The sequence below is a fragment of the Erythrolamprus reginae genome, chromosome 11 (assembly GCF_031021105.1).
Source record: "Erythrolamprus reginae isolate rEryReg1 chromosome 11, rEryReg1.hap1, whole genome shotgun sequence".
NCBI lineage: Eukaryota > Metazoa > Chordata > Lepidosauria > Squamata > Dipsadidae > Erythrolamprus > Erythrolamprus reginae.
Window position 1 is genome coordinate 38,314,527 of NC_091960.1, and position 14,370 is coordinate 38,328,896.

At 46.7% G+C, this 14,370-nt stretch overlaps 1 protein-coding gene across 2 annotated transcripts; it reads right to left on the bottom strand.

Moving 5' to 3' along the window:
- Positions 1 to 303: 303 nt before the first annotated feature.
- OSCP1 (organic solute carrier partner 1) lies at positions 304 to 13,510 on the bottom strand. 2 transcript variants are annotated; one of them, XM_070763681.1, is made up of 11 exons: positions 13,248 to 13,510; positions 12,917 to 13,146; positions 5,765 to 5,919; positions 4,465 to 4,632; positions 3,337 to 3,417; positions 3,114 to 3,217; positions 2,758 to 2,886; positions 2,601 to 2,670; positions 1,979 to 2,118; positions 1,758 to 1,821; positions 304 to 821 (listed from the first exon to the last, which is right to left on the bottom strand). In XM_070763681.1, exons 2-11 carry the CDS (start codon positions 13,026 to 13,028, stop codon positions 705 to 707), a joined length of 1,140 nt encoding a protein of 379 aa, XP_070619782.1. In that variant the 5' UTR covers positions 13,029 to 13,146; positions 13,248 to 13,510; the 3' UTR covers positions 304 to 704. The 2 variants fall into 2 exon arrangements, 1 of the variants encoding a protein (XP_070619782.1); XR_011560241.1 differs by lacking the exon at positions 13,248 to 13,510 and having other exon boundaries at positions 1,949 to 2,118; positions 12,917 to 13,121.
- Between the last annotated feature and the right edge of the window lie 860 nt (positions 13,511 to 14,370).

Below are 14,370 nucleotides of genomic sequence, written 5' to 3' on the forward strand. Positions count from 1 at the left end.
ATGCAAAGCATCACATACCAGGAATAGCCTATTAGAAACATAGAAACAAAGAAGAAAAAGATCATTTTTGGCACTGATGATGGTAAGGGGGGGGGGCTGGGGGCGTCAGAGAAAACATAACACAACCAGAACCTCAGTTGCCTGAAATGCCCTGGGTGTAACAGCTGAAAAAACGAGGCTGTCCTAGAACAATCCGTTTGTTATGGGGCTCCAAGATAATTTTAGTTTTGGACTAGTATATTATGTGAACTCTAACCAACTATATGATACCAAGAAAAAATATACACCTAGGAGAGTCAAATCTGCTCTGGGAGAGTAATAGCTTTCTTTAATCAGATTTCGATTACAAAAACGTACAGGAGTGAGCACTGCAAGGAAACCAGGTTGTCTTATTTACAGCTGCAGCTAAAAGGACTTGTTACTTCATAGTATGTATTTTTATTTACAGAACTTGCCTGGGGATTTATGGGCTTTCTTTTTAACAACACGAGCAGGGCCATCGATAGCACAGGAACAAAACTACTGTCCAGTAGAAGCCCCTCCCACACTGCTAATGCAGGAGAAAAAACAGTTCCAGTTAAATGGATCTCAGGCAGTTCCCAAATTTCATGTCAACAAAAAATGGATCGCTTAAGAATCGATTCTGTTCTAATATCAAGCTTGCATTGCTTGCATTAAAGCTGTGTGGCTCTTCAGGGCTGAGGTTATAGCTTGTCCATCATCGCCAACAAATCACAATCTTTGCTATTTGCCTCATTGTGCTGTTCCGACATCTCAAATTCCCCCATGATACGATCCAGCTCCTCGTTCCGTTGCTGGTTCTGTTTCAATGAATGGGGCAAGTAAGTATGTAAGAATAGAAGTGTGGACAAAAGACAATGTTACCCTAACACAATATGAATGAAAATGGAAGGATTCCAAACATCTTTAAAAAACCAATCCACTCTATCAAGAGCCACAGTGGTGCAACAGCTGGAGTGCAGCCTCACAGGCTACTTCTGCCTGCAGTTGGTCAGATAAAATCTCGCCCTGTGTAGGGTGACCTGCTCCCTCCTGGACGCAGGGGAAGCGGTGGAGTCCTTGCAGGGTGGAGCTGAGGAACTGAATTAGTTTCTCGAGGATGAAATCGCTCAGATCTGGACTGACCTGGACTCCAATTGGGCAGAGTGGACAAGGCCATAGGAGCTGTTTATTGGACCCGTGTCCCTCCTGCCTGGTCTTGGCCAGTAAAGAGGTGACACGAGTTACTTATTTATTTACTTATTTAGACTTATTTATTTGATAGGATTTTGAGCCACGGTGTACTGCCTTCCTTTAATCTAGCTTATTATTAAAAGAAGCTTCTGGAAGTCCTAGCTACATGACTAACTCCCCCCCCTCCCCCATTCTTACAAGCCATGGAGAAAGTGGGGCCTCTCAATCTCTATGGGTTATAATGACTCGCTATGTTTGGGAACAATGCTATATTTCGTCGAATGTCAGTCACAAGGAACAACCAATCGGGACTGGCATGGAAGCTTTTAACTATTTTGCACAGAAACATGACTGTCACACTAATCCACACATACAGTGGAATATTTCTTATGAATGTCTGTTGCTTAAAAAACATCTTGTTTTTGTATATTTATTAACTGGAACAAAAAACATTAAGAGGTATATGAAACTTAAAATATACAAATGAAAGTTGGACCAGTTAAAAGAAAACCTGCGTTACTCATTTTTTGAAGAAAGAATAAGATGCAACAACAAATGTCTACCTGGTCTGCGTGGATATTGAGCACTTGATCGGACGCCTCTTCTGGACGCGTCAGGGCAGCGTGTCTTAAGAGATCAGAATAAATACAACTGGTTAATTCATTCATTCATTAATCTTCATGTATTGACTTCTGGAGTATGACCCCTGGTATTTCCAAAGCCAAGGGCAACTCTGGTTATACGGAAGACCCACCACCATTGCTACCAAAGCCAAGTTTCATACTCTTCCTCCTCATCAGTGGTGAAAAGATTCAGACGGAAACCAGCCTCCTTGGCCAGGGGCTTCTTGACCTCCGAGCCACCCATCAGCCTGGCTAATAAATTCAGCTCTTCTTTAGCGAGAGGGTTGGGAGCAGCATTCTCCTGCATTGACAACAAAATCTCTAAGCTCTATGCAAAGAAACACATAGGTTATACCCTCCGAACTACTGTGAAATGTTATTGGTGCTAATTGCTGGTTTCCCAATTTCTGCTATCTGGAAACCAGCAGGCTTGAAATGCCACTACTTCCCCCTCCCTCCCTCCCTCCCTCCCTCCCACCTTCACTTAGCAAGCAGCCCTGGAGTAAAGCAGAATCCATCTCAACAGTAGTTGTAAGCCGCCTTGAGTCTAAGGAGAAGGGCAGCATTAAAAAAATTGAATAAATCAATAAATATAGTCAGTCCCAACAGAAGTTTTGCAGAATATTCTGAACAAATAGCTCCCAGACAGACAGAGTGTCTATACCAGTGCAGTAATCCAGGGATTTGGAATATTAACCCTGAAACAAACAAATGAACTGAATGAAATGGGAAGCGAAACAGACCCAGGCTCTGTGTTTCCGAGGGTAAATCAAGGACACTGACCTTAACACGAGAGGCCAGGTTTTTGATGGGCCCTGATGCGTCTGTCTCTGCAGGCCGGCTGATGCTGTATCTGGAGATGAATTGAGTGGGCGTCCATAAGAGGCACAGAGGAAAGCTGCTGAAAGTCCCAAGCCGAAAGGCTGCCGACCACACTTACATGTTTGTGCCCAGTCTAGTGACTCTGTCCCCATGAAGGTCAAAGGAGCCTTCCCGATACGGGAGAGCGTAATTCCCGCCACTGCTGAACTCTGTCCTCTGAATTTCATCTCCCTTGGTGTTAAAGAGTCTGTAACATTGGAAAATGTAAATGCTATTTCCTTTTCTCTTATGCAATAGGTGGGAGAGTTTGGGGACTGAAAGATCCACTCATCAACCCAGCTTTGCAAACACACTGCTATCCCCCCAAAGACAGCCTGCAGTATGAAGCTGGGGTTCCACATCCCTGTGGACTGGGGATCAGCACCTGATCCAGGTGAGGAGAGTTTTACGAACAAGGCAAGTCGAAGTGTTCACCTGATGAGCCCAGGGATCTCTGTCCCCCAAGGGACCGGGCCGGAGGTGGGCAGCACAAAATGGCCGTTGGAATTCTGCACTTTGTCTTTTAAGAGAATGGAAACCTACGAAGAAATAATAGCAAGGCTTGTCAATAGAGCTGCTTCGCCTGGGAAATCATTTATGCTAAACGTTTTCCCTTCCACCACTGCCACCCCATGTGAAGTGAAGTGAACACGCAGACCCTGATGTGAATGTCCTGGAAAAAGATGAGCAGCGTTTGCCGGACGAGCTGAAGTTCCCCCGCAGAGAGCAAGGCGTAGGTCTAGGGGAAAGAATAGGAAGCGACAACATCCGGGTGAGTTCGTTTGGCCTGGGACCAGATTATCATCATATTTATTTTGCAAGACCCCAATTTTAAACCAAATCTCTCCGTTCCAATGACAAAACTGTAGATCCCGATGCAGATGCATCAAGCTTATGAGATTTAGAATTTATTTCACAATCTTTTAAATATTTAAGATACACTTTTAATATGGATAGAACTCTGATAAGCATATAGGTAAATGAGGCGATGGTCCCATTTAATCTTGCACTGACGTTGTATCACTCAACCATCATTGCTCACTCTATGCTGGTGATGGTGAACCTATGGCACGAGGGCCACACGTGGCACACATGGAGCCGTATCTGCTGGGATGCGAGCCATTGCCCTCGCTCAGCTCCAACGTGCACGTGTGTGCCGGCCAGCAGGTTTTTGGCTGGCACAGAGGCCCCGGGAGGGCCTTTTGGGCTTCCAGAGAGTCTCCGGGGGTGGTGGGGGAGGGCTCCGGGGAGGGCGAAACATGAGCCTACTGGGCCCACCAGAAGTTGGGCAACAGGCCATTTCCGGCCTCCAGGGGGCCTCCAGGTGTGGACAGGGGAAGCTGTTTCCACCCTCCCCAGGCACTGAATTATGGGTGGGGGCACTCGTGCTTGCACAATAGTGCATGCGCATGCTCTTTTGGCACCCGACGGGAAAAAGGTTCGCCACCACTGTTCTATGCCATGGCTGTTTATCTACAGTATAGCTAACTAAAACATAGTGATTTTATTTAATTTTCCAAGACTTTTGGATGGGCACGAGAGATTAAAGCATAAACTAACTATCATAAGGGCATATGCATAACGTGCCAGGTTGAAGTGGTGAGTGGTTACTTAGGAATTTAGTGTGGCACGAACTCGGCTCATCTGCAATTCACTTCTTCCTTCCATTAACTTTATTCCCAGAAAGCAAAACCTACTGCTGATAAAGCTATAATTCTTCCTGTAATTTTCTTTGCCTTTTATTCTTTTATACTTTTTCTGTATAGAAGGTAGAAGGTGTTCGTACATCAATGAACTTGCGCACGGTAACATCAATTTGGTTCAGAATTTTGGGTGATTCATAGACAAAATCCTTAATGGCATCCAGGTGGTTGAAAGTGATGAGCAGAAGGTCTTTGGGTCGAGGGCAGAGGAGAAGTTGGTACTTGAAAGCCATAGTCATTAGGTCATAAAGCTACAGAATAAGCAAGAGGTGTCAGTTAATCATAGAGGGAGGTCAGGGTGGCAGCATTCATACAGTTACTTATATTTTGTTGGAACACGGTAACTGACTTAGCATTTCATTTTAATACAGCTAGCAGGATTTTACTTGAAGAACACCCAAAATTCTGGCCAGCTTTCAGTGCAACGTTTGTTGAAATGCAGGAAATACACTTCACGTTCATGCCCACGACCTACCAACAATATATTGCACATTATTTATTTAAATGCATATGGTGATGGTTGGGATTAAAGCTACTAAGGTGTACAGATAGTCCTTGACTTGCAGCAGTTCATTTAGTGACTATTAAAGTTACAACGACATTGAAAAAAGTGATTTATGACCATTTTCCATATGACTGCTGCAGCATTCCCAGGATCACAGGATCAGCTTGGCAACTGGCGTGAAGCATTCCAGGATCCTGTGATCCCCTTTGGAGACCTCCTGGTAAGCAAAGCCAGTGGGGAAGCAACAAGACATTCTCTGCATTCAGATATGCACCTATACGGAGATCTTAAACATGTACGTGTATTTTATATAATATAAGTAGGTAAGCATTCACTTACCACGTAGCTTCTTGAAAAAGATTCCAAGTAGTCCATTGAATAATACACACGTAAACACATTGAGGAAATATTCTGATGCTCTTTTCCCTTAGCCAAGAACATCTGGGCAGCTGTTTTGTTCAATAACACGACTGATATGAATGGAAGTCAGCCAAGTGAGAATTGAACACACCTATGAGTGAAGCTGAAGCCGGGAGTTCAGGCTGACGCTGCCATTGGGGAAGGCTGATGGGGACAAGCCATGGGATGGAGCAGCCCAGGGAGGGACGTGTTTCAAGGGCCAAGGCCCTTGATGGTGAAGGAAGCAGAAAAAGACAGGCGGTCTTAAGAGATAAGGCTACAGGACACCATCTTTTGTCCTGAACTGTAAAGCCAGTAGGCATTGATGTGGTTAAATACATGCACTGAAAATCAGTTTCTCCCCTTCCATGTACACTTATGTTTCAAGGTGTGTGAACTTAACAGTGGCCTTTGTTGATTTTTTAAAGAAAAAAAAGGGGGGGGGTTTACCCAGATTCATAAGAAAGGTTTGGCCTCACCTTGTCCATACTGGGGTCATTCAGCCTCATGATGGACGCATGAACCAACCGCTCAAAAACTGCCCTCAGGGCTTTCCTGGAATACAGTTCCTGCGGCTTAAACAGCTCATCCATAAAGTTTTTATTGAAGATGCCCCCAATGATGTCATTCATCACTGAAAAGATAAAACAATCCTAATGGTGAGAAATCAATTGTTTTCATTCCCCCAGGAAGAAGCAGGTGTTTTGCAATTCAGAAGACAAGGGCTGCTGAGGGGGCTTTTTCGCAGAAGACGACTCCCTTATTTCTTGCTGGGGATTTCACTGGACTAATAGCAGTACAGGATTTGGAAAACATTTTCTTATATTTGGAAAGGAGATGCTCAAAACTGCTTCACCAGGTGAAATTCCTTCTTCCAACAAGACGGAAAGGAAATGTTTGCGAAATCCAAGAGGTAGGGGCCTCCTTTTAAACTGGGGGTTCCTGAATTGTTCCAGGCCCTGCAGCAGAAGTCTGCTGCAATTGGCACTCGGGGTGCCCTGAGACTGCCCCCCCCCACAGCAGGCGGTTAAAAGAGAAGAATGCTGCGCCACCACTGCATCGTATCTTTGCCATTCGAAGCCGAGTTCTTTTTAGAAACCTGTTGCTCAAATCTAAGCAAGCTCAGTGTTTTCCCCCCTAAATAAATGATTATCCCCTGCTCCTTGTTTACCTGTAAGACTATGGTACAGCACAGTAAGCGGATCAAAGGTCGGAAGACCACTGGGGTAACCATTGTGGCTGCCACGAGTGCCCACCACAAATGGCAAGGATGCCCAAGGCCACCATTAGTCCATACATCGGATACCGCACCCAAGAGGCAGGCAGGCGTTTGCGTGATCATGCCACACACGCACTATTATTTAGGTCGTCAGAGACAGGCATTGTTGCCGTCTGCTTTGCACCACCATCGGTTAAACTGATTACACAGACACAACGTTTATGACACTATGAACCAATGTGGCAAAGTCATACTGAATGGTACTGAAAAGATCCCCAAAGGATAAATTTCGGGACAGAGCCGATTCCCTGTCCTGGTCTTCCCAGATGCCTTAGAGTGGACATGTCACCACTCCCAACCTTGCCCAAGGTCTCGGAGGAGGATGGAAAGCCAACCTACAGGTCTGGAGGGCACCGGTTTGTGAAGGGGTCAGAAGCAGCAGATTAAGGCAGCGGTCTGCAAGAAACGGTGCCCTGGTCATTAATGCCACAGCAGAAGCAATTGATGGGCCGGGTGCAGCGCGGTGGGGGGGGGGGAACTGGACCAAAACTGTTTGCATTCTGCACATGAACCATTAGACATTATTCATGTAACCCAGAGTGTTTCATAGCATTTTGGAGTTGGAAGGCATCCTTGAGGCCATATGCGCATTACACAGGGCTACATTTGAAAACGTGGAGGCTAAAACTGGGACATAATGCAGTGACTGTATCATGCCTGTACGTATGTATATTTGTATGTATATTTGTATGTACTTATTCGATTTCTATGCTGCCCTTCTCCTGGGACTCAGGGCAGCTTACAGCAAATGTACCGAAGCAGTGGAAGTGATGTGCCGGTGCCTGGAGGCTGTTGGGGCCTGGATGGGTGTCAACAGACTCAAACTCAACCCGGATAAGACGGAGTGGCTGTGGGTTCTGCCTCCCAAGGACAATTCCATCTGTCCGTCCATCACCCTGGGGGGGGAATTATTGACCCCCTCAGAGGGTCCGCAACTTGGGCGTCCTCCTCGATCCACAGCTCACATTAGAAAACCATCTCTCAGCTGTGGCGAGGGGGGCGTTTGCCCAGGTTCGCCTGGTGCACCAGTTGCGGCCCTATCTGGACCGGGACTCATTGCTCACAGTCACTCATGCCCTCATCACCTCGAGGTTCGACTACTGTAATGCTCTCTACATGGGGCTACCCTTGAAAAGTGTTCGGAAACTTCAGATCGTGCAGAATGCGGCTGCGAGAGCAGTCATGGGCTTACCTAGGTACACCCATGTTTCACCATCACTCCGCAGTCTGCATTGGCTGCCGATCAATTTCCGGTCACAATTCAAAGTGTTGGTTATGACCTTTGAAGCCCTTCATGGCATCGGACCAGAATATCTCCGAGACCGCCTCCTGCCGCACGAATCCCAGCGACCGATTAGGTCCCACAGAGTGGGCCTTCTCCGGGTCCCGTCAACTAAACAATGCCGGTTGGCGGGTCCCAGGGGAAGAGCCTTCCCTGTGGCGGCACCGGCTCTCTGGAACCAACTCCCCCCGGAGATTAGAACTGCCCCTACTCTTCCTGCCTTCCGAAAACTCCTTAAGACCCACCTTTGCCGTCAGGCATGGGGAAACTAAACATCTCCCCTGGGCACGTTAAATTTATATATGGTATGTTTGTGTGTGTGTTTGCTATTACATGGGGTTTTCTTAAAGCGTTAAATATTTTAATTAATTGGATTGTTGTGACTGTTTTACTTGTTGTGAGCCGCCCCGAGTCTTCGGAGAGGGGCGGCATACAAGTCCAACTAATAAATAAATAAATAAATAAATAAAGTATGAAAAACACATGAGAAATCTGCAATAAATCTACATTAAAACACTGTCTTGGAGCCCCAATGCAGTGGCACCTCTAGTTAAGAACTTCATTCCTTCCGTCACTGGGTTCGTAAGGAGAAAGGTTCATAAGAAGCAGCAATTTTCCCCATAAGAATTGATGTAAAAGCAGATAAGGCCTGCGAACCCCTCTGTGAATTGTATTTAAGCACCGCCGACATTCTGACCCTTGTTTCGGGGCAGGTGGAGGAAGTGGGTGGGGGGGGTAGAGAGAACGGAGGCTGCGTCACGGGTGGATTGACACTGCCTGGAGTGACCCTGGTTGGAGCTGCCTGGCGGTTTATCAGCCGGCCGGCTGGCCGGCAGGGGTTCTGCCCTCCATGACGGCCCCGCTGCTCTGCCGGCCTTGGCCCTAATCCTGCCTTAAGGGGGCGCGTAAGGGGCCTTTAACCCCAGCCCACCTTTAAAGCCAGAGTCACGAAGGAGGCGAAGGAAGCTCTCCTCTTCCCCATTTGCTCTCTATGGGTCCTCCAGTTTTCACGGAGGGTTTCCAAGCATCATAATCATCATAAAATACATTCATCATAAATCATATCTTAGTGATAATCATAGGATAGTAAATAAGCAATCAGCATAAATCATACCAGGATGCTGAATAAAAAAATAATATAATTCATAAAATACAAGCAACAAAGTTACAGTCATAAGGAGAAAAGGAAATAGATGATGGGAAAGAGGAAAGGGACAATACTAGCAATACACTCCTGCCTGGGCGTTTGACAGTATTGTGGGCACTAGTTGTTTAGCAGAGCGATGGTGATGTTGGTGTGTGATGCCCTATCGTGTTCTCTTGAGGGAAGAAGCTGAAACCACTTATGTCCAGGCTGTGAGGGGTCTGTGGATATCTCCACAGGCCCCTTTCTGGCTAAGAGGCTGACGAGCTCCTCACCGGTTCTCTTTCTTCATTCTGATTCTCCTCCTGGGTCTGTTCAAGGCTTCATCATCTTGGCAGAAAGGGGTCAGTGGAAAAGAAGGCGGCCTTTCTGCGTGGCCAATCCTCGTGCTTTGGTATTTATTCCAAGTATTGACGTTGTACAGCAGTGTAAAAACACTTTTTCCCTGTCGACCTTTGAAGCTTAATAGTGATTGTGTTTGCTACGGATTCTTCCTGTATATATTTTATATAAAATGTGATGAGCATGGTTATGATGTTTCATTAAGTAGGCTTTTACAGGACTCTGACTCTTAAATTTGGTGCTATCAGTTAAATGTGTGAAAGAATTAACTGCCAAACGTCTTATAATGAAAGTGTAAGATGATAGAGGGGATGCTTGTAGTTGTGACTGCGTTTGCTTCAATATCGATCCATACTGATTTAAAATCCATACGTTTGTTCATATGGTGGGGAAAGAGTAACGTGTTAAAGATATGAACATGATTCTGAATTATGTAGCAAAATGCAGAATCTATCATTGTTTTGAAAACTATGTAACTACAAAATGAAGCATATCAAAAATATTACTCTTTTATAATGGAAAGGCAATGCCATTGTAAAATGAGATTCTGGATTTAACTGTTTACGAATGGTTTTCCTTTCAATGCAATGGAAAGCCTGTCCAATAGTACTATGAGTGGCTAATATTTAATGCTGTGTTTAGAATGGGTTTCCTTTTTGTTGTATTTTTTAATGTTTTTCTATATATTTTTCTTTATTTTTAAATATTAAAGCAAATAAATAGAAGAAAACAAGTAGAACTTGGAATTTCAAATATCATCTTAATTCTGTCAGTCTATAGTCAAATTAGACAAAGAGCCGGGGTGGCGCAGCAAGTAGAGTGCTTTACTGCAGGCCACTGGAGCTGACTGTAGATCTGTAGGTCAGCGGTTCAAATCTCATCACTGGCTCAAGGTTGACTCAGCCTTCCATCCTTCTGAGGTGGGTCAAATGAGGACCTGGATTGTGGGGGCAATAGGCAGGCTCTGTTTAAAAAAAAAGTGCTATTGCTAACATGTTGTAAGCCGCCCTGAGTCTAAGGAGAAAGGCGGTATAAAAATTGAATAAATAAATAAATAAAATAAATAAATTAGAGCAGGGAATTTCACTGGCTAAAAAGATCTGATTAAATTTATTGTCAAATAAAGTGCAGACATTTATAAAGCATTATCTTGAGTGCAAGACATATACAGCTAGTAGAATGCTTATTGCCAAAAAGTATATTAAGTACTACTATGAGAATAGGCAGTGTTTTAAAAACAAAATGGTTATTAATTAAAAATATATTTTCACTCCTGGAATTCTCTTTCTTTTTCCTGGGTCATGAATGCAAATTATCACCCTCCAAATTTATCCTTGAAAACTGTGTCCCAATGAGTGCTCTGGCTGCATGAGGATTGGAACTCAACCTCACAAACCTCAGCTGGTGTTTCCGCCACACTGGCTTTTCCAGGCCTGTCTGACTATGTCTGTCTGACCATCTCCAGACTTTGGCTAGAGTCTGAAAGGAGCTGAACTTCATGGCAGCTTCCAGACTGGAGAAGACGGCTAGATGCAGGCTTTTTCTCCCTGTTGCTTTTGCAGCCTATTATGGGAGGTAGCCACTGTTGTCATTATGCTTATTTGGACCCATCATTCTTCCTAAGGGGAAGCCCCCCTTCGCTTCTTCCTGTGCTGGAACCATAATAATCAGTGGTAGGAAATTATTTTCAAAGGGACGGGAGCCACCTTCTGTGGGAAACCAACAACAAATTTCATAGGATATCAACAACAAATACAGAATATAGCATACGTGTTCCTGGATAATCTGCATATCAGACATGAATAGATTAAAAAGCGAAGCCAAAAACAGCACAATTAGTATTTTTACGATGTTTTACAATAGGTCAAATTTGCCATGTCTATTGGCAATATTTAACCTGTCAACTGATTTACACCTTACCTCAAAGTCTTCTTGGAGTAACAAACTGGCCTGTTCAACAATGATTCCAATAATTTTTCTATTTTATTTTTTTGATATCTATAGCTGCCTACCTCAACAAGTTTTTGAGCCCAATATGTTGATGGATTTGCCTTACAATACATAAATAAAACAGACCATATACTTCCACAACTTGAACACAACATTTTTTTGTAATTGAATAACTGCTCTGAAGAGATTTTCTGGCAGCATCCTTCAACATACTGCATATACATAGTTTGGAATCTCAGTGCAGGTCTAAAAATGTTACAGTACCTCGTCTCCTGTCCACATCAGTCCATTCATCTACACGAAGCATAAAACAGAAAAAATGGCGGGTCAAGTACTAAAAACACACTGAGAACAACTCGGAAAAGAGAAAAGAATTGGATGTACATTTTTTTACTCTTCCACTTAATAAGATGTTGCACTGCAGAAGAGTATCCTATTGAGAATATTTTAAATGGCACTGATATAGGTGTCATGAAATGGGATTGTATCACTTTTCAAGCCCATTTCACACTCTGGAGAAGAACTGCATTTTCACAGCATTAAAAATTCCTGAAAATAAAGGAACAGCTAAGCAGCAGTTCAGCTTGAATGGTGTCCTACCACAAACAAACACATTATTCCCAGAGAACCAAGCTAGGCTGAGACATCCTCAGATCCACATGGATGGGCTATTGTTTTAGACTCTGAAATTTAGAGTGATTCCATGTTTCTCAACAAGAAGAATCTGCAGAACCCAATTGTTCAATTTCACCCAAAGAGGTAGAAAAATGAAGCACAACCTGGTCAAACAACCAAACTTTACTGTTTTGTTATTTTTCAGTCTCTCCATTTCTCATAGAGTTTTGTTTTCAGAACAAGTACAGAGGTAAAGAAACAAGAGTTTGCCCAGCAGTAAACAAAGCTAAACTAAGCTCAGGTGGTTTTGGATCCAGAGATCCTGAATGACTGGAAACTAATCAAAGAGAGAAGCAACCTGGAATTAAGGAAAAACCTACTAATAGTGAGGCCAATTACAATCCACAATCTCTTGAACCAACTACAGCCCAGCCCAGCCCCAATCTGTACTGGCCCCTGGCTGGAGGAAGGCCTTGGAGACCTGACTTTGCTGGCAGGCCTGGGGGCTGTGAGAAATGGACACTTCGCAGCTCCGGCCCCAATATGGTAGGATGTGGTATGTATGATATAGTAGGACGGCATTAACGGGATACTATTTTATCCTTATAAGCCGCCCAGAGCACACACATCTGATTAATAAACAAATAAATAATAATCATTTGGCCCGTGGACCATCTCGTCTCCAGAAACCACGCAGGAGGCTTCATCCCTGGGTGGCAAAAGAAGAGATGGGGCCGTCGCTTGCCTGAGACCGAGGCGTGGATGGATGGGACCTCTAGGCCGCCCCTCTCCGAAGACTCGGGGCAGCTCACCACGTGTAAGAAACAGCGGTTGCAATAAAATTGAATCCAATTCAATGAAACGCTACACAACCACCTGAAACCCCCGGTGGAGCTTCTCCTGCGCGAGGCCTCCGCGGCCCCTTCTCCCAACCGGAGCCCCGCGCGTGTGCGGAGGTCTTCCCGCGAGGCCCCTCCGTTCGCTCCCGACTCCCCCACCCCCCCGGGCGGCCCCCTGACCTTGGCGCGCCTTGTCTCCCGGGATGCTCTGCGCGCGCAGCCGCTGGTCCACGATGTACAGCATCTCCCCGCCCAGATTGAGGACGAGCAGCGGCAGAGTCCGCAGCGACATGGCGGGCAGAAAGCAGCCCCGGCCGGCGTCCCGAGTCGGCGAGAGGGGCGTCGCGGCGTCGCCAAGGCAACGGGAGAGGGCTTCCGGTCGAGGGAGGCGCGTTTTCTTCCGGGGCGGCCTGAGGGAGAAAGGAGGGGGACGGAAGAGGAGGAGTTAACGAAGGCCAATCGGGCGAGAAGGGGGCGGGGGCCATCCTCCCCGCCCCCTCCGGCTTCCCACCTGCTCCGCTGCTTGTATTGCGGGGCGTCTCCGACTTGCGGCCACCCGGAGCGTCGTCGTCGTCGGCTGTTAAGGGAGCTCGGCCCCGTTTTGCGACTTTTACGGCCGCGCTTGTGGAGCGGATCTCCGCAGTTGCTCCTTTAGCCCCGCGGCTGCCGAGAGAGTCCGTCCGCCCCGCCGGCGTTGCTGCTCAGGGGGCGGCGCGGTCCGCAGCGCCTGCAGGGAAGGAAGGGCCATGGCCGGAGCGACGCAACTCACCTGACAGCTGCCGGGCTCTCCCTCCGGGGAAGGCAGCCTTGCTGGAGCGGAGGGCCCGCTTGGTGGTGGCACCTTCTGACCCTCACTCCCCCCCCCGGGCGTCCCGCTGGGCCCTTTAGGGTCGAGAGCGAGTGTGCAGATCTGCCCCCAGCCACAGAGGCACATCGGGAGCCCTGCACGGTTCAAGCCAAGGAGAGCGGGTCGGGTTCGCAGGCTTGGGCCTCCTGCGCGCACAGTCAGCCGGGGGCGGCAGGAAGCCCCCTCTCAGGCCCTCACGGGGGAGGGGAAGTGCCAGGCGTCTTGATTGACGTCTCTGCTCTTCCAAGAGCCGGGGAAGCATCTGAGCGAAGGCTGACCAGGCCCATTCAGGCAGACCACCCTCTCCACCTGGGAATTCCATGGAGTGGCTAAGATCCAGCATAAATTTAGTCCCGTTTCCCCTACAAAGCCCTGCTTAGAATACCTGGAGAAGCATCAGGGAGCCCATTAACTAATTTTTACAGCTGGAGACAGGAGAGGAAATTTGGGGATGCTCCCCAAATTTCACCTATTTCAGCAGTAGTAGGTGGCTCAGTGACTAAGACAGTGGGGACAATTAACCAGTGGAACGACTGGCCTCCAGAAGCTGTGGCTAATCTGTCACAGGAGGGTTTTAAGAAGAGATCTGACAGCCATTTGTCCAGGATGGTACAGGGCAGTGAAGGTAAGCCTGTGGCATGTGGGCCAAAGGTGGCACATAGATCCCCCTCTGTGAGCAGGTGCGCATGCCGGAACCCAGAAGAGGAGAGGGCCCCCGCACGTAAAGGCACCATGCAGCTGCCCTCTTCTGGGTTCTGGGGCACGCATGCGCTCCAGTTTTGGCACT

Bases quoted from the DNA above. Each gene is read 5' to 3' on its own strand.
- OSCP1 (XM_070763681.1), bottom strand. From the start codon at position 13,028: ATGTCGCTGCGGACTCTGCCGCTGCTCGTCCTCAATCTGGGCGGGGAG. The intron at 3,418-4,464 runs GTACGAACACCT...TCTTTCCCCTAG, and splicing joins CCGTGCGCAAGTTCATTGAT to ACCTACGCCTTGCTCTCTGC. The intron at 822-1,757 runs GTAGACATTTGT...TCATTGAAACAG, and splicing joins TCAATATCCACGCAGACCAG to AACCAGCAACGGAACGAGGA.